Raw genomic sequence first — 18,834 nt, 5'->3', positions numbered from 1 at the left:
TGTATTTTTATTAGTTAGATTGGAATAAAAACAACGATTGTAATATTATCCTCCGTTCGGAAATGCATCAACATAAAGCATCAGTCTCTTACTTCTAACCTATAATTGATGGAAATGTCCAACGTGCGCAATCACCTTCAAATGCCGAATTGAAGCTTAGTTGCCAAAAATGGGCATTTATATTACCCATAGTTTAGAAATAAGAGAGGCTGATGTATTTCAATGATGAAGAATAACTCGTTTTAACACACTTAACACGCATTATTGTAAAATTTATGTTAAATTTAGTGCAGTTTGATGAGATGAGATGAGAATATGCATATTCATTTTCTGAATTGTGATAGTCCATTGAAAACGCATGCCCACAAAAAATAGCGTCTTTGCTGAGATGTGGGTTTATTAAAAAGATTCTAGTGATTAAAATTTAGTTGCCTTTTCTACTGTCAGCAACCCTACGTGACGTATCATATGATAACAGGTTCTAAAAAATGCTAAAAACACACACAGATACCCAGTAAATGCATGTATGTATATGTAAACCGGCAAACCTCTTCCGCCGTTGAGCTACTCTCTCTTCAATGAAAAACCAAAACAAAGAGCGTTTCTGAGGACTAGGCGAAAGCAGCCCCATTGTGGTTGTTTGTGGCGCCACTCATTTCTAAAAGCATTTCATAGTGCATACAAACACATGCACACACCCAAATAGTGAATTTTGCAATTATACAATTTCATTGTTATTGGTGGGCAAGGAGAATTCGCTTCGATTCACTCTTTCATAGCGTATTTAATTAAATATATTTTTTTATTAGTATTATTATTAGAATGCCGCTTTAGGTAATTCTTCATCAGACGGCCAACGAAGAGCCTGGGTGAATAATAATCTGGGTGTTGCGGAAGAGTGAAAAATGTTGACATCGGCATAGAATGAAATCAGCAAGATAACGAGAAAATATACTAATAACAATTATGACACAATAGATTTTGTGCAAGGTGTTTCCTTTTTGGTTCATACTAAATTTTACTCAAATAATAACGCAGAACTTTGTAAAGATATAAGAAGGAACCTATACATACATAAATACAAACATTTGCCATATTAGTAAAATTTATTTATTATTAATTTCGAGTAAGTGAAAATAAAAGTGATAATGGAAGCTATTTCCAACTACTTTGCGAAAGGTTGGGCGCTGGTTATAGCCGATTTGCTAAGCCTGATAACAGTATCATCCTGTCTGGTTATTAAGGTGCCACAAATCAATACCATACGGGCAAATAAGTCGTCGCAAGGTAAGTAAAGAAGAAAGGATGCCACTGTTGGAAGTTGTTTAGATAATAAAAAAATTACCGAAATACATAAATACATAATGAGTATATATATTTGGTATGTATAGTAAAGCTATTACGCATGCATATAACTATGGTGTCGAATAAAAAAATTTCAAACTTTGTGCAAAAATTATGAAAAATCTGCAAAGTTTCAGCTAAATTTTCAACTTTTTATTAAGATTTTTTAGATTTAGATAAAGGTTTTTTCCATACAAAAAAATAATTGTCGAATTTATTTTGTATGGGAAAAAATTTGTAATGCAGTCAGAAAAAAAAATATTAAAGATCAACGCAATTTTTTAGCAACTTAAGACTTGCACATTATTACCCTAGAATTGAGTGGGTTATTAAACTGCATACTCAAAAAAATCTGAATAAAAAGTTGAAAATTTAGCTGAAACTTTGCAGATTTTTCATAATTTTTGCACAAAGTTTGAAATCTGGATTTATATGGTGTTTGTTATATAAGGTTTGTTCGTCGAGCAAAAAATTTGTACGAATTTGTACGAATTATCACGATTTTTGCACAAAGCGCGTTCGTGCAGACCAAAAAATTATCCAACACTCAAAAATTGTGAGAGCAAAGTGACAGTTCTCTTGGAGAGAAGTTGCAAATTCTTCCTGGAAAAAATTTTGCCAGCAAGAATTTGCAAACACGAAAAACATGTGGTTGTGGCGCATGGTTGCATTTTTGTCTACAATAATTTGAATAAATTAGTTCGTTAAATTTAAAAATTTATAAACACGAGCGATTTTTTTATGAAAAAAGGAAGTAAATAATTGTTGATATAATTAATTTAGTTAATTCCAATGATTTGAACTTAATTCGGCTGAAAAAAATGGTATTCGCAATCGGAATGCAATTGCAACCAGAGTCGATTTAAGAAACCCGACAGCTAGTACGATGAAGAAATTGAAATGTATGTTAAAGAAAGTCAGAACAACAAGAAATATACATGTATATCCTGTTTTTGGCCATCCGAAAGAATTTTAAAAATTCTATAAAAATTTTTTATGTTTGAAATGCAACCGTGGACGCCAGCTGGCAGCGAAACTTGCAAATTCCTGCAAATTTGCGTTCGTGCAGAAATTTGCAAGTTTCTCAACATGAGAGAGAATTTGAGAGAATTTTTTCTTACTCTCTGATATTTTGAGTGTTGGATAATTCTTGCTGGATTTTCGACGAACAAACCTATAATGAGCTAGACTTCTATGGTAAAATAATAAACATTGAATAAACGAAAGCAAAATAATCAAAATTTATCAAAATGTGGCTGGCTTATTTACCTGATCACAAATGTATAGATATATCACTCAATCAATTAAATCCAAAAGGTTGCGTCGGATTTTGTCCCACTACATCACAACTTTTGACAAAAAAAATTATGTAAACTGTGTGCAATTTTACGCATAAATAGAAGATATGTACCATGTAGTTTAATTAAAGCCCTTAACAAAAACCTTAAATTGTTCCACAGTGTTTTATTTTCGAAAATGGGCTAGCCGCACCTTTAAAGTCCGATTTATTTAAGGTTCGTATTCTTATCATTTTATTAGTGTATACACCATGAATAATAGTCTATCGCGACGATTTCGCTAGAGATATGAGAATATGGAATATTGTATTAATAATAATTTATTATACGTAAATTACCTACGTACATAGTTTGATATTTTATTTATGAGCTTGATATTTCTTATCATTTCTTACATTCGCCCATTTCAGGAATTAGCGTAATTGGTCTATGCCTAGAACTTTTCAGCTACACTGTGATGATATCATATAACTATAGCAGTAGCTATGAATTTCTCTCGTATATGGAATACCCTATACTGCTCTTGCAAGAATACGTGCTCATTTACTATACGTTCTTTTATCAAGATTTGTTGGGCGCCCGCACGCAACTAGTAGCGGTTTTGTATGCCATCGTGGCAACGCTGATATATTTTAAGCTTTTCCCGCTCATAATACTCACGTTTTTAGTGGTAAGTTTTTATTTTATGTTAGCATTTTTATATAAATACATAAACACATATCTAATACTAACAGAGGCAAGAAATAAAAACAGTTAAGTAATACCTTACAAAATTATGAACCATCGAATTTACATCTATTTAAAAAACTAAAACTAAACTAAATAGCTTTTTTAAGTTTTGTCCTCCCTCCATTGCCATAGGCACTATCATGCTATTGTGTTTGTACGTAAAGCGCTATCTCTTTTTCTAAAAAGTTCGCCTCGTCCCTAACCGCGGAGGTGTTATAAGTTCAAAGTTTGATAAATTTGTTTAATGTTCAGTAAAAGTTTAGAAACTTTCGAGTCTTTTTACAGTTTAAAGAAAAAGCCATGGCGATATGTTTAGGAGGGTTATGGCAGTTAGTAGATCAAAAAAATTGCAAAAAATTACTTGATCAATTAGTTATGTGTTACTATATTAACTGACTTTTACAATGCATGTTTTACAGCCATTTTGTACACCAATCGGCGCCACAAGTAAAGTATTACAGTTGATAGAGATTTTACGCTCAAAAGATGCTTCTTCTGTTAGTCGAACAACTTGGGCATTATCAGCATTCACCAACATGAGTAAGTTATTAAAGATATCCAAGTTCTAAATTCTTGTCTTTTAATATAATTTTTACTATCTCATTTAGCTCGAATTTATACGGTTTATGTGCAATCAAACGACTCCATGCTGCTTAGCAATTTCTTAATATCTACCTTCCTAAGTTCATCGGTGTTTGTCGCAGCATGCGTTTACAGGAAGAAAGCCAAGTCAGATTAAAAGGAAAAATATTAAAAAAAAAAAACGACTGGAAAATGTGTCTTTTTTCCCCACAATTATAATTACAATGCCAATTTTTAAACTTTTCGGTTACAAAATGTTCGGTAACGTTAAGAATAGGCCTGCAAATATCCATAAAGGAAGAAATCCTAAAAATCATATTGAGATTCAGTAAAAATTATTTATTATAGTACGACTTTTACTTTGTTTACCGTTACATACAAAAATTAACTATTGTATAAAATAACGAAGGAAGCAGACACGTGTTTGGTTTTTAATTAATAATTCATTTAAAGGAATGGGTAAAGCAGAAAAAATGTATTAAAACTTCAGAGATTTATTATTTATGTTTTGTAATAAATTATAAAAAATTAATCTGAAAACTTTTTGTTATCGATTGTAGGTTAAAGCCCTGTATGCAGCTCTCAAGAAAACGGTCAAGAAAAAATTGCCATTATTTCGCGTGTGTGTCCAAGGAATTTTGACATTTTTGATACCTCACAGCCTCTTACCTCACTCTTTCCTCAAGAAATAATGGAACGGGCATATATTTCTATTGCAAACCTGGGTTGCCTTGTGCTCTTTTTTCACAAAAAACTTTAGAAAACCGTAGTAGAAAGCGTAGTAAATTTCTTAAGAACTGCGTACTGCCTTAAGGAAATTTGACTCAAGAAAGGTTCTTAGCCATTTCTTGTACGCCATTTTATATGGAGTTTTTGCTTTTCTTGAGAGCTGCATACAGGCCTTAAGGGCTATGGTACACATGCGTACCACACATGGGTACCTACCGATGGTACAATATTCCCCATAAAAAAGATGTATGTATATTTTAATCATCAATGGTTATCACTAACTTAATTAGTTTAATCTAATAATTGAATATCCTGTTTTTCCGAATTACTTATGTTTTCTTCATGAACACATTTTAATTTAATTTCTTGCATCTCTTAACTCTCCGCATAAAATGCCACAGCTATGGCTAAAGCAACCGCTACTATAATACCACCATAAATGCTTACTAATTTCCAATTAATCTCTCTTTTCGTCTCTTCCACGACGACTTTACGTTCCTTATATTTGCGCTTGGTAAATTTCTTTTCAAATTGTTCAACTTCTGCACGATTTTTAGCTTCTTCCAATTGGCGTAATTTTTCAGCTTCGCGCTTCTTTTGATCTGTTAATTTGGCGCGTGTTTCAATGCACAATTCGTCGCATGGAATCGATGTTTGACCGGCGCGGTGTTTATCGCAAGCTATTTCGGCTTTTAGCCGTTTGCATTCGCAAAATATGCGTACTTTTTTGCGGCATAGTTCTGGATTCGGACATTTTCCTGGATGGCAGGCAGTGTGGCAGCGATGTCCACATGGAAGCTGAAACGTATTATTAAAAATTTGTTATCTACACACATTTAAAAAAAAAAATTGTATTAAGGTATTCTTACATTTTTAAGGCAGCGATTGCCACAGCTTTTTAAACGTTCTTGTCGGGCAATTATTTCTTCTTCAGTACCATCCTCTGAAAAAAACTCGGAGCATTTGTGCAGTACTTGTGTTAATCCGCAGTAGCATTTGTTTTTGATAATTTTGTCACACGGATAACATGGTGGCGGATGACACGGCCGCGGACAGGCATGAACGCAGCCCTTGGGACGTGGTACATTACAGCCTTCTTGGCATCGGGCGCATCCCAATTGTTCCTGAAAACCAAAAGTTGAAAAGCGTTGGGTTTATATAGGAATTCAGTCGTAATTATTTGGAGTGGAAGTATGGATTTGAGTAGGCCGGGCAACCATTAATGGAATGCACCAAAAGCAAGTATGGATGCGGGAAACTGGGCTATCGTAAGATACATATGTGGACATTTTTTTATCTCGACCCGAATTACAAAAGGTTTTAATTGAGGTGTCGTACGAAAGGGTACACATAAAAAAAAAAAACAAGTACTTTTTAAGCAAAAAACAAAACAGACTTCAATTCTCATACAAAAAATTCGGAGTACCGTTAATTTCTTCATGATCCAATGATCGGATCTAAACCAAAAAATGGGATTCTGATAAGAAAATCCACCAAGACTTAACTGTAATCGGTGATATTAGTGCTGCAAAGTCAGAATTAACATATATGTCGATCAGTGATGACAGGTAAGCCCCAGATGGGTTCTAACATAACAAAGTAATTTTTGTGAAAATTGCAGATAAAGGGTATTGAATATAAGCACTCGATATGCTTCCTCAGTATTTTTTATATCCTTTCCAGAAATCAACGACAATGCGTTTCTATTTTTTTTTTAGCTGCGCTTCTAATTTTTTTAGCTATTACAGTATCTGAAGCACAACATTTGCCAGGGCTATAAGAACAATAAAAATCCTACCTTCATATTTTGCAAGTCCGGTACCGAATGGCATACTAGTTCACATTTGTGGTTACCACAGCGCAATTCACGATTGCACATCCGTTGACAAGATGTCGGTTTAGAGTTCCAACAAGGCCAGTCAGCTACTTCATGACCTCCGATGCAAGTAACACTCACTGGTTTTTCACACGATGGGTGAGGTAACGTTTTAAGTTCAAACTGAAAATAATAACATTCCTTTCAAAGGCTTACACATATGTGTCTGTGAACTATGGATATTTACCTTTTTATTTAAATCCCAAACATTCGTAGTTCCATTCATTGGATTTTGCTTAACAACTTTTACCGCAGCGTGACATTTGGCTTCGCAAGTATGCTGACATCCTGTTGTAGTATTTGGTTGTCCACATTTTTGATTACAAGGTGGACATTCATTTTTGTGGCAGCGATGTTTATTAGGATGGTGACATTTGGAAGGGATTCTGGTAATTTTAATGTTAATCTGTGGGTAGAATATCCATATAACAATGAGGTAATGTTGAATTTACCGGCATAATTCCATGCACATAACACGTGCTGTACGTTCACGTCCACATGGCACACGCTTCGATGTTTTTCCACATCTGCAATTCACTTGCGACTGCTGCGTACAGGGATAACAGGGTCCTTCATGACAAACCGACTGGCATTTGTGTTTCTGACAAGTGAGTGGTCTACCACAGATTTTATCACATTGCTGGCATGTTCGTCCATCGCAACACTGGTAGGTAGTAGAGTAAATGCGAAATTTAAAATTAAATATATTGTTTTTACAGATTTTAGTAAACTTTTGAGTTGAAATAATATATTTATAAGTATGCATATATAATATATTTTATGTACATATAAAGTTTTAAGTGCAATGATTTTTTCGTGCATCCTTTTATAAACTGTTAAATAAAGTATAGAGAACAATGGGATTTACGATCTGGACTTTAAATTACTACTTTTGGAAAAGAGTTCGGCGTGTAATGTACTTTACCTTTTTATTGCAGGCGTGTTTACCACAATCTCGCATCTGCTTGCATTTAGTTTCACATGTAAAATTTTTCCAACAAGGTAGTTCTTTTTCATGTATACCACATCGACACGTCTTCTTTGTTATGATTAAGCACTGCAAAATAATTATTTAATTCTTATCTCTTAAGAGATGCTATGATATATATATGTATATATAAAAAAAAAAAAAATGAAATATAGTGAGCCCTACCAAATTACATTCTCCCCGATGACAACGTTGCGTGCATGCATGCAATCCGCACGACAAAAGCTTTTGGCATGTATCGCCACAGGGATCTATGGTTTCGGTGCAGGGCACAACCTTTTTCTATAACAATACAATATTAATACAAATTGGCTTTGAACAAAGTATTTTTACGTACAGTTTTTCCACATGGACAAGATCGTGGTAGACTCAGAGGACAATCGCCACAAGGCCCCGAATGGCATACGCGTTTGCATGTGTGAGCCCCACATGAATAGTTAGATCCGCACACCTAGTGAACGACAATTTTATGTAATAGGATTACATATATACAATAAATATATACTACTACATATTATCTAATTATTTTCTCACCTTAATACAGTGCCATTTTAAATCGGAACAACTACGTTTTTTCACCTCGTTTCCACATTCGCATGACTGCAAGCTAGTACTAGTACACGGTGGGCAGTGGTTAGGTTTGTGGCATAACTCCTGGCATTGGTGTTCGCCACAAGAGAGCAATTCCTTACACTAATAAAATACGTATAAAATAGTTAGTCGTTTGTAATTTTGTACCTTGAGTTACTCACCTTTCTTTCGCATTTCCACTCCTTGTCTATACAACGAACCGGTTTTCTTGGTGATTTCCCACAAAGACAACTCGTATTTGCATATTGTGAGCATGGTGGGCATGGACCTGGATGACAAAGCAACATACAAGTGTGACCACATGCCGGTTGCAGTTTTTTGCCGCATATTTCTCCGCATGAATGCGGCAAAAGGAATGAATCGGGTTTCGGATTTGCTTCTTTGCCACAAAAACACTCGTATGTCGATGGCTTTTCTTCGGGAGTGTAATCTTTACGACACTGGGGACAGCTCCAATGCAATGGGCGCTTCCTTTTCGGTGCCACATACTCTCCAAGATTGTTATAGTATCCTTGATCAGTAGTGGACTTTGCTTTCATCTGGGCAACACTATCATTGGCCCATCGACGAATGCAGTTTAAATGAAAAAAACAGTAGCAATGCTTGCAGGTCCATATTGCATCTGCTCGGCGCACGCTACCAATGCAGATTACACAAGTTGCTGAGCCCGAATGTAAAGCATTTTCAAAGAATGTTGCAGTCTTTTGGTGGATCACCGATTTGCCATCAGTTGTAGCAGACTCAAAATTGTAATGTTTATAAAGGGAATCTGAAACAATTTCATAGTAAATTATTATACATAGTTAACAAGGTATAATGTTATTCCGGCACCTAAAATTTTGCTTTCATTGAGTTCCTCCTCATCCTCGTCCGAGCTGGAAGCATACTTCTCAACTATTTTCTTGGCGGCGGCTATATTCCTAGCGTGCTCTTCTTCAAAACGTTTCACTCCATTGGATTTTTGTTGGGCCGGCACAGAATTGTTCTTCATTTTTTTGGTTTTAGCAGAAAAGCTAGACATTCTTGAAATTTTCACTACTTGACGTGTAAATGAAAAACTAATTGGTCAAACTGCTGATTAGCGGTGTGACCAGATGATCCCAAAAACCGTGGCTAAATTGGTTTTGAAAAAAGGTTAGGAAAAGTTATACCCTGTGAGAAATGAGGTTAAAAAGATGCCAGTAAATGTTTACATGTTCCCATCAGAATACAAAATAACATTTTTCAGGTTAATTACGTATACATTACTTCAAGGCAGGGTACGAAAATAAACTGTACAAAACAATTCCCATTTGCTCATCGAGCATCATATCATTTGTGGTTTTGTACAGTTTTGTACATAGTCAGAAACAAATTGTAAGATTCACTGTAATGCCTAGTGGAAATCCAGCATAAGAATAACCAAAAAAATATTTGAATAGAAATTATTTTTTTTCCACATCAAAGTGCGCTAGTAATACGCCAACAAATCAATTGTTAAAAAAATAAGTTTAAGCCGAATTTCGTAGTACCGTTTTTAGGCCCTACACACGCATTGATTTATCGGCCAAGTAGTAAGATTTTTTGAACTGTGAACAACACAACAGCACCGGTAAACTTTTAAGTTATGCTAGGAATGCTTCTCATTCTTATGTACGTATTCGTTATTGCTACCGCCTCCTTACACACGGCTTATTCACCGCCAACTTCTAGCGGTTGGCCAAATGTCAAGAAAGTATATTCTCAATGAAATGGCACTTTGCTCTGTTGTAATATTTGAACGTTAGTTTTTGAAATACATATTAAATATTGTTTAATATGGTTATTACTTTTATAAGTTCCGGTCCAAATTTTAATATGAATATTTTAAGTAAAAAAGGCCACGAAGTTAGACCGAAAATTCCGAGCCTATGGCTTAAAATTAATTGCAAAATCTAGCCTCAAAAAGATTCACCTGGTCACACTGCTGATAAGTCCTTTTTGCATATTTGCAGAAAGCACTTTCGGAAATAAAAATTGCAAGGTGTAAAGAGCGTGTCAGACGTGGCAATATTTTCAAAGTAATTCGCTGTCTAATGTTTTCGGAAATAAAAGTTGCAAGATGTGACTGCAATTGAGAGAGCACAATGCATGATATTATCATAAAACATATATTCTGAATTTGTAGTTTTTAAAATAATCAGGCCGATTCTAAACAGAAACTGCCTGGCAGTTTTTTCTTTTCTCTTTCCTACAATCACGAATAAAAATTCCCTGACGATTTTTATATTAAAGAGCCGAGTTGAGGTGTCAAACAGATTTTTCGAAATTCACCAAATTTACGGGAAATCGATACTCCCTGGGAATTAATTATTTGAGGGAGAAAAAAATTCCCGGAGAACGAACTTCCCGGGAGTATTAAGAATTGAACTAAATATCTTCTTAGTTTATTACAAACAAAGTTATGTAAATATTAATATTTGTCTTTAAAACTAAAATAGCTTAAAGCTAAAAAATATATCGTCGGTTAAAGTACAAAACCGCGTATCGTCATTCTGCAAAACCGCGTAACCGCCATTTGCTGCCAAAAATTTGATTTGCTCACACAAGCTCTTGGCTTAATCCTTATCAATTCGTCCTGAAATACACTAGCCAGGAATGCGATTGCTTAAAAAAAAAACATTTTGAAATATGAGTGTTTTCACTCTCTAGAAAAAATTTACTTAATTCACATACGCGGTTTTGCATTATCTTGATACGCGGTTTTGTACTTTAAACGATGATATACTATTACTACTACAAAGTTATGGTTTATAAATATTACTGTCAGCCTCCTATAATTAGAATTATTCCATTTACTGAAAAGACGTACAATAAGTATAGGCTCTGAATGATCACATTTTATTATCAGTGTAAAAAATTTATAGTTTTTTTTAATACAAAACTATGTATACATACAAATGCATACAAAATAAATGCACTTGCTAATTTTTATTGTATATAAATAATAAAACCTTCTACTCGTCGCTCGGGAAGCCAGGATTAAAAAATAATTTTTTATTGAAACCTTGTTGTTGTGAAGTACCCGTTTGCAAACTTCTCCTTTCCGTACGGTATGAACCTACTTGGGTTTGCACTATTTTAATTATATCCTCGAAGTGGGTATCATGAGCGTGAAGGGCTATGTTCTTGCAAAGCTCTTGAATATACCAAGAACCTGTTTCTGGGTCTCTATGTGATTTGAAACCTGGATTCGTAGCGAAACAAATAAGTAAATCGGAAGTCGTTGCGACGAGATTGTCTTTACTACTCATAGAATCAGTCTCAAGTTTTCGTTGCACCCCGCTATCAGATTTAAAGCCACGACAGAAGGGAAATATAAGAACCTTTGGTTTCTCCACCAAATTGGGACATCTTTCGTTCGAAAAACGGTCCCGTATTTCCTCCACTTTTGCTATTGAGCCATCACTGAATTCTACACATTCTTTGTCTTTGCTGTCCAGCTCTCCATGACTCATCAGTGCTAATATAAAACATTCTGTTTTACGTGTATAGTCAGACTTTAATAACTTTTCCAGCAGGTCAAAAAACTCTTTTTGAGAACTATCTGTAGTTACGAATATTTTAAAACCTAATTGCTTGAATACGTAGATAAGTGCATAACTATCATTTATAGCTCCGTTTCGGTAACCAGTCTGAGTATTTATAAAATTTGCAATAAATAGAACTCCGCGATTATCTTTCGATTTCATTTCATATGCTCCAATGAGATCATGTGTATGAATGCGATCGGTTTTCTTTACTTCATATTTTTCTTTGGGATATACTGGACCAGCATACTCCTCTAGTATAGGTATTGCATCTTCATCGACCTTAAAATATAATGCAATGTAAATTAAATACTTTTTTGCTAGAATAAATACCATACCTTTGTTCGAAGACTATCAGGAATGTCGGGCGTTTGGATTGAAACTGATTCAGGCAGTGTTTCAATTGGATTGTCGGGCGAGCTAGAGCTCTTTTGAGATAAATACTGACGAGTTTCTTTTATGCAGTTAAATTCCTTTTCCCTTTCTAAAACTTGAATCGCTTCGACGTTGTCTAAATGCTTTAGTACTTTGACAAGTTTTTGAAACGCTTCAGGACCTCTGTGGGTAATTTTTTCAAAAAGCTTTTGATGTTGTATTTCTTCCAAAGTAGGAGTCGATCCAAATTCATGTAAGTTCTTTGAATCAAGGTAAAGATTTTCGACCATTTGTTGCGAAAGTAAACGCTCTTCCTGACAGGCTTTAAGTAGTCTTTTAAAATCAGTGTGCTGGACAAGTTTGCCGATGTTTTCTCTTATTACTTTTCGATGTTTATCATTCATTTTCTCGCTTTGGAAGTGGACGGCAATGAAATTAAATTAGTCAGTTGCAAATACGGCAGCAACGTTGGCAATGGCACTGACCGTGATTGTTTTATTCCAATGGCCTGGGAAAGTTCGAATATCTGTGCAGGAAATAAGTTGTCCCAATTTCGCCAACACCAAGTTCGTATTGTAACTTAAACGTTTTAATATTTAAAGCAATTTGAAACAATTATTTGCATAAAATTTTGCTACTTTATACTTTGATTAATAAGGATAGCACAATTTGCAAAGCAGTAAAACAAATTCTCTTCTAAACAAAAGAATAAATAAATTGTGAAATTACCAACAAATACGTAGTATAAAACGAACAAAGCGGAGGGATGATTCATATAAGTAGCTTCGCAGAGTTGCATTTTTTGTACTGTATAGAAAATTAGTTTCCAATTGGACGGAACTACGTATTCAGTTAATGATCTGCTGTTTGCTGCACGGTTTGGTAGCACTGAAAAATGAATGTATACACAAACAGATATTCTACTATTTTTTTTTCTTTTAACTTGATGCAAATAAATCGCGTTTATGTTAAATATTAATTTAACATAATAGTGTTTCGTTTAAATGTACTTTTTCGCATTTAGTTAATTTTTATAATTTCGCCTTCCTCGTGCTACTAGTATAAAATTGGTGCTGCCATCCCCATTAAGAATGATCCAGATCGTTTGCGTGAGAAATGATAGTTATACTGAGCTGGATAACCGAAGAAACACAACTACTATTTCTTATTAGAAATCCTGTTGGAGACTGAAATTTATCTAGGAAACCCTGGAAGAAACGTCAAATAAAAGAAAACAAAAATCGGCCAATTCTTCGTAGTAACGCGTGTAGAATTTTACCAAGTGATTGAAGATAATTGATTTCCCTAATAGAGACCAATTTATAAAGATTTAATTGTTTGTAAGTTCAAATGCCAAAAATAAAAATATATTCGGTTTTATTCACATCACGGACTCAGTCTGTCAATGCATGCGGTTGGCTTACCCTGCTTAACCTCGCCGCAGAGGTAGTGAAGTTTTAGTGCAAACTTGTAGATGGTTTTTAGGCAAAAAATGTGCTAATTGACAAGAATAAACTTTATTATTCATGCCTTTTGTTAAAATGCAATTTAGTGCATTTATTGAAATAAAAATTTCTTTTCCAGACTATGAGGTGCGTTCAGTGCCAAGACATCAACATTTGTGTTGGTTTTCAACGCATTAATGCATGCATCCCTGCAATCAGTGTAACCAGATAACATAAAAAGCTAAATTTGTTTATAAAAAAGGTTGGAAAAAGTTATACGATATGAAAATTGGAGTTAAAAAGAAGTCGGCAAATTAATTTCTTAAAAATTCTATAGGTGCTGCAAAACCAACTTTCTATAAGTAACTTTTTAGAACATTCTCATCAAAACAAAGGAGCAAGCTAAGAAAATATTTTATAAAAAAATGAACTTTTCAGTTATTGTAATATTTTTAGGCAAATAGTACATAGTTTTAGAAATTCTAAAGGTTTTTAGTGAGCTTAGGTACTTATTTTTATAGTTCGGGTCTGATTTTTATTATTAACATTTTAAGTAAAAAGCCAGAAAAAATATCCACACTTCTGAGGCTATCAGGCTAACCTAATATTCGCGGTTTGCGTTTTGGTACTTATGCCGTCGAATTCGTTTTTTTTGCGGCATCCAAAATTGGCTTGCGTGAGTTTAGATTTGATTTCATTGAGCGAAATGTCAAATTAAAATGTCAGGCAGAACAAAAATTGGAAATTGAACTAGTTTCATACACACGCCGTTCAACTTCGGCTGGTCCCATATAAGCTGTATGTGCATGAGAAATTTTTAACAGTAAATTGGCGGCCCGCGTGAATATTAGGTTAGCCTGTGTGGCATACAATTAAATGCACAATCTAGCCTCAAAAAGGTAGCCTGGTCACACTGCCTGCAATGGGTATGTTAAGTTGAATGTGTCAGGAGCATGTTGCTTTTCCGTTTTGACGGCGAAAACCAGCTGCTTCAATTTCGTTAACACAGGAATTGTGGGCTGAAAATAAATAAAATAAGGCTGGATTCTTCTTGTTATGTTTAAAGAAACTATATTAAAACTTACGTGTACCTGCTTCGAAAACGGCTTGATGCTTACACTTAGACTGAATAACTGAAAAGATGTCTTTTCAGACGGTTTTAGCCTTTATATTTACAGTTCTAGCCTCAGTTTCCATTGTAGCTGTGATAATTTTGCTAGGTAAGATAATGGGACTTTGCTACCTTAAGGAAGCTATAAGTAAATAATTATTAATTAAATTGCGTTGAGTATGTTATCTTATTTGGTCTACGTGAGTTACTTTGATGTTCTAAGGCTTTATTGGAGAATGCAAACTTTGACCCCTACTTGATGACGACGTGCTTTTCAGCCATGCATAATCGCTTGCCTTAAGACAAATATATGTTATTGATATATGAAATAAACACTTGTTAGGACGAATTTACTCAGCCCATGATTACCTAAAATTTCTACTGGTATCTAGATATGTATACAAAAATGCCACTGATATTTATTTATTGCATTGCCCACATTAACGTTTCCAGCCCAGTTTTTAATTTATTGTTTTGTTTGCTTAATATTTTCAGGCTGGTTCCTCATCTGGAAGGCGTTTTTATCGAAATTCCGCCTTGTACGAGAATTACTCGGCCAAGGCAACGGTGACGAATTCCAGCCTCTAGAGCAACAACCACATATAAGAGCGAAAAAAGTTCGTCGTGAATAGATAATACTCGCAAGCAATAATACTTTTAAGCAATTAAAATCATTAGTTAGAAAATAGGAAAAATAGTTAATAGTTACTACTAATCAACTGACTATAGTAAAAATTAAAAACTAAACAGCGGATCTTGTAATATTGTATCGCCGACATGAATATCCGTTGTGCGAAGCCCGATGACTTAATGAGTATGCAGCATTGCAATTTACTCTGTCTGCCTGAAAATTATCAAATGAAATACTATTTTTATCATGGCCTAACATGGCCACAACTTAGTTATGTTGCCGAAGATGATAAAGGAAATATTGTTGGTTATGTTCTTGCAAAAATGGAGGAGCCAGAACCTGGTGAGGAAAGTAAACATGGTCACATTACCTCATTGGCGGTGAAAAGGTCATATCGTCGTCTGGGATTGGCGCAGAAGCTAATGAATCAAGCATCCCAAGCGATGGTAGAATGCTTCGATGCACAGTATGTTTCTTTGCATGTTCGTAAAAGTAATCGTGCAGCTCTCAATCTCTACACCGATTCTTTAAAATTCAAAATAATCGAAATCGAACCGAAATATTATGCAGATGGTGAAGATGCTTATGCCATGCGGCGTGATCTTAGCGAATTTTCCAAAAAAGAAAATTCCGATGAGAACGCACATGAAAATAAGGCTAGTACTGCAGACGGCGCTGACAGGGATAAGATTAACTACAGGCAAGCAGTGTCGCATGATCACAGCGGCCATGACGGTCATTGCTGTTGAGGTGGAGAAATAGTATGGTGTTCTTATGAAAATTGGGTATAATTTTATAATTTGTATATGTATTTGGAAATTATTTCGTATCTTAATAAATTGTGAATTAATCCTTGATGGATTTTGTGCTACCAAATAAGCTAATATTTATTTTTTATTCCAATGTTTCTATTAGAATCAAAGCGAAGACCATGAAAACTAAAGAAATTGGGAACGTATATCACTGTACATACATATGTAACGAACTTTCACGGAACTTGTTCGAAATAAAAGCCCAGTTATGGCTACGGCGTTATGGTATGGCACCAATAGTCGTTTACAAATGTGCTTATATTTACGTTTAATTAGAACATATACATAATTGCTACGGTTTTGGTTAAGACTATGGTATGGCACCACTAATTGGACCTTAAAAGTCGAAGAGACTCAGCGCAATCTCGCCATTTGTAATAAACTAGATGGCAGGAAAGAAGTCAAGTCGATAGTCGGCAGCAGGAGGGAGTCGAAAAATACGTATATGCTCGGATATACTCCCATGGGCACCGAGAGCCCCGGCCTTGGTCTTGAGATACCTGCACCAATGTCTTAAGGGATTTTGGAGACGTTTCTATACCATTGCAGCGAGCTAGCCTGTAAATGTCCTTCCACAAAAAAGTACTTAAAGTTGCCTCACTGCAAAACCATACCTTGCACTTACTACCGAAGACTATTGGTTTGGGAAACAAAGCTAATGGAATCTGGGAGCCTAGCGTGTCCTTGTTCCTCAATAAAAAGATTTTGCCTCTGCCAAAGCCTTCTCGTGTGAAGTCTAGAAGAATACGCTGTGCTGCCTGTGCTAGGCATTGTCCCGCCAGACGTTGAAGCTTGACAAGAGATGGCCTTACCGTGGATATGGTGGTCCGCGAGACCAAAGCCACCGCCCCATATGTAACTATTATGGTATACATCCATCTCAAGATCCTGGGACTGTAGCCCCAGGTCTTACCTGTCGACGTTTACGGCGACCCCGTTCAAAGTATTGTTCCTCATAATTGGAAGTGTTCTTTTGCTAGAAATTGAGACCATCGCTGTTTTGGAAGGGTTGTAGTTCAAATCCATTAAATAAATAAATACATGAATAAACAACTAAGCTTCACATGAGGGGTGGAAAACACTCTTGTTGTTTGTAGCTGTACCACACTGTCCCCGATGTGGGTCTACGGATATTGCGTTTCTCAAGTGCCCGCTAAACACCAATATGAGAGATATTATCAAAAGCTCCATCAATATCGTTGAAGGCACAAAATTGTTTCATCAGACTCGAAGGAGCCTTGTATTTCTGTAGACAGGGTGCGGTATCCGTGGACCTACCCACTCTGTAGGCGTGTTGGCCTGGGTGCAGAGGCGTTCTGCGTGTTGTTTTTTCTGATTTCATGGTCGATAGTTTTCTCCATTACCTTTAGCATGAAGGAGGTTCGATTTATCGGTCTGAAGGACTTAGCGAGAGAGTAGTCTCGCTTTCCTAATTTTGGGATAAAAATAACCCGAGCCCTTTGCCAAACCTCGGGGAAGTGGGCAAGTGCTAGACTAGCCCGCATAATGTGGAGGAGGTGAGGAAGCTCCTGCTCTGTCTTTATCTATTTAGGGGACGTCAAAGAATAATGCCCAGTTTAAATTTAACAAAGTTTTCCTGTTTCTCAACGTAACTTTTTTACCGTTAAAGCTAGTTTTCAAGGCAAAAGATTTCAAATTTTAATCAATTACGCAGGACCAGAAAAAATCGATGAAAGGTTAATTAAACCAGACCAGGTGTTTTATATATTTTTTGGGGCGCTGAACACGAATCTGCGATTTTTTCTAACCCCTAAACACTTCAAAGTTTCGCTGCGTTTTTTGAGGTTAGAAAAAAATTCTGACGTGATGGATCAAAACACACTTCCAGATTCGTGTTCAGCGACCCCAAAAACATATAATCGAGTCAAAACAACCTTTCATAACTTTTTTTGTAGTCCTGTCTTATTTATAATTTAATGGCCTTATTCATAAAAAATAAAGTAGGTTTAAAGAGCTTTATAAATTGACGTTTTCATACATTTTTCAATTTATAAACCTTTTATAAAGCTACTTTATTTTTTATGAATAAGGCCATAAGTATATAGTTTTTTATTATTCTTTTTTTATATTTTCGAGCTTGAAAACTGAGTTTCCATTTTTTATTATGTTTCAAGGTTTAAAGATTAAGATGAAATCGGTTACATGAGTGTGCTACAACTTTTTTGTTTTTCATATGTCGAAAATCGAAAGTTCCTGAGCTATGCCTATACAGATTTAAATTAGGGATATTCACGATCCGGTGCATACTGTCTAGCATGGTGCATCGATAGCATAAATAGCATGATTGTTGTTGTTTCATGTGTTCAAACAACAACAAAATTTGCCAATCATGCTATTTATGCTATATATGCACCATGCTAGACAGTAAGCACCGGATCTTGAATACGCCTATTGTCTTTATTTGACTTTACCAACTCCGATAGAAATGTTCCGCAATATCCAAAATACATTGCTCTTTTAACAAGTTTTCACTAAAACTTTTACCATAGATTTTACTAGAGAATTTCTCGATTTGCTATTTCCACTGTAATGCCTATGTTTGTTCGTATTATGGTTGTTGTAATTGGTGCAGCTGCCGCGCAGCTTCATAAATATTAGTGCCGCTTATTGATATTTATTGAAGAAATGTGGCAAATAACGTAGTACGCTCAGGAAGTTTTAATGGAACGCAAAAGTCAGGTGAAAAAATGAGTAAGTGCCTGTTTAAAGAAGATCTCAACAGCATACGAATGAGCTTGAAAAAGTAGAGTGAAA

At 35.3% G+C, this 18,834-nt stretch overlaps 5 protein-coding genes across 7 annotated transcripts; 3 read left to right on the top strand and 2 right to left on the bottom strand.

Moving 5' to 3' along the window:
* The first annotated feature begins 465 nt into the window (after nucleotides 1-465).
* Nucleotides 466-4,470, top strand: LOC108361603 (PQ-loop repeat-containing protein 3). Its single transcript, XM_017614249.1, has 4 exons — nucleotides 466-1,287; nucleotides 3,053-3,312; nucleotides 3,791-3,911; nucleotides 3,980-4,470. The coding sequence occupies exons 1-4, from the start codon at nucleotides 1,149-1,151 to the stop codon at nucleotides 4,108-4,110; spliced, it is 651 nt and encodes a 216-aa protein (XP_017469738.1). The 5' UTR covers nucleotides 466-1,148; the 3' UTR covers nucleotides 4,111-4,470.
* Nucleotides 4,471-4,799: 329 nt separating this feature from the next.
* On the bottom strand, nucleotides 4,800-10,629 carry LOC108361601 (NF-X1-type zinc finger protein NFXL1). Of its 2 annotated transcripts, XM_017614246.1 has the most exons (12): nucleotides 10,071-10,629; nucleotides 8,969-9,176; nucleotides 8,299-8,906; nucleotides 8,081-8,239; nucleotides 7,884-7,997; nucleotides 7,712-7,828; nucleotides 7,484-7,615; nucleotides 7,011-7,222; nucleotides 6,746-6,944; nucleotides 6,481-6,681; nucleotides 5,552-5,806; nucleotides 4,800-5,480 (listed from the first exon to the last, which is right to left on the bottom strand). In XM_017614246.1, the coding sequence occupies exons 1-12, from the start codon at nucleotides 10,257-10,259 to the stop codon at nucleotides 5,058-5,060; spliced, it is 2,817 nt and encodes a 938-aa protein (XP_017469735.1). In that variant the 5' UTR covers nucleotides 10,260-10,629; the 3' UTR covers nucleotides 4,800-5,057. The 2 variants fall into 2 exon arrangements, with proteins under 2 accessions (XP_017469735.1, XP_017469736.1); XM_017614247.1 differs by lacking the exon at nucleotides 10,071-10,629 and having other exon boundaries at nucleotides 4,801-5,480; nucleotides 8,969-9,386.
* A 340-nt stretch (nucleotides 10,630-10,969) lies between these two features.
* On the bottom strand, nucleotides 10,970-13,095 carry Dronc (Death regulator Nedd2-like caspase). Its single transcript, XM_017614248.1, has 5 exons — nucleotides 13,071-13,095; nucleotides 12,790-12,948; nucleotides 12,546-12,639; nucleotides 12,024-12,471; nucleotides 10,970-11,967 (listed from the first exon to the last, which is right to left on the bottom strand). Exons 1-5 carry the CDS (start codon nucleotides 13,078-13,080, stop codon nucleotides 11,113-11,115), a joined length of 1,566 nt encoding a protein of 521 aa, XP_017469737.1. The 5' UTR covers nucleotides 13,081-13,095; the 3' UTR covers nucleotides 10,970-11,112.
* Nucleotides 13,096-14,475: 1,380 nt separating this feature from the next.
* Nucleotides 14,476-15,530, top strand: LOC108361605 (small integral membrane protein 13). Its single transcript, XM_017614251.1, has 2 exons — nucleotides 14,476-14,725; nucleotides 15,112-15,530. Exons 1-2 carry the CDS (start codon nucleotides 14,647-14,649, stop codon nucleotides 15,246-15,248), a joined length of 216 nt encoding a protein of 71 aa, XP_017469740.1. The 5' UTR covers nucleotides 14,476-14,646; the 3' UTR covers nucleotides 15,249-15,530.
* On the top strand, nucleotides 15,287-16,717 carry vnc (GNAT family N-acetyltransferase vnc). Of its 2 annotated transcripts, XR_001847331.1 has the most exons (2): nucleotides 15,287-16,051; nucleotides 16,163-16,717. XR_001847331.1 is itself a non-coding variant. In XM_017614250.1 (1 exon), the coding sequence occupies exon 1, from the start codon at nucleotides 15,394-15,396 to the stop codon at nucleotides 15,994-15,996; it is 603 nt and encodes a 200-aa protein (XP_017469739.1). In that variant the 5' UTR covers nucleotides 15,287-15,393; the 3' UTR covers nucleotides 15,997-16,131. The 2 variants fall into 2 exon arrangements, 1 of the variants encoding a protein (XP_017469739.1); XM_017614250.1 differs by lacking the exon at nucleotides 16,163-16,717 and having other exon boundaries at nucleotides 15,287-16,131.
* The last annotated feature ends 2,117 nt before the right edge of the window (nucleotides 16,718-18,834 follow it).

This window comes from Rhagoletis zephyria, unplaced genomic scaffold (assembly GCF_001687245.7).
Source record: "Rhagoletis zephyria isolate East Lansing unplaced genomic scaffold, Rhagoletis_zephyria_1.1 Rzeph_scaffold_00804, whole genome shotgun sequence".
Taxonomy (NCBI): Eukaryota; Metazoa; Arthropoda; class Insecta; order Diptera; family Tephritidae; genus Rhagoletis; species Rhagoletis zephyria.
Note: the sequence above shows the minus strand (reverse complement) of the source record. Positions and strands in the feature narration are given on the sequence as shown.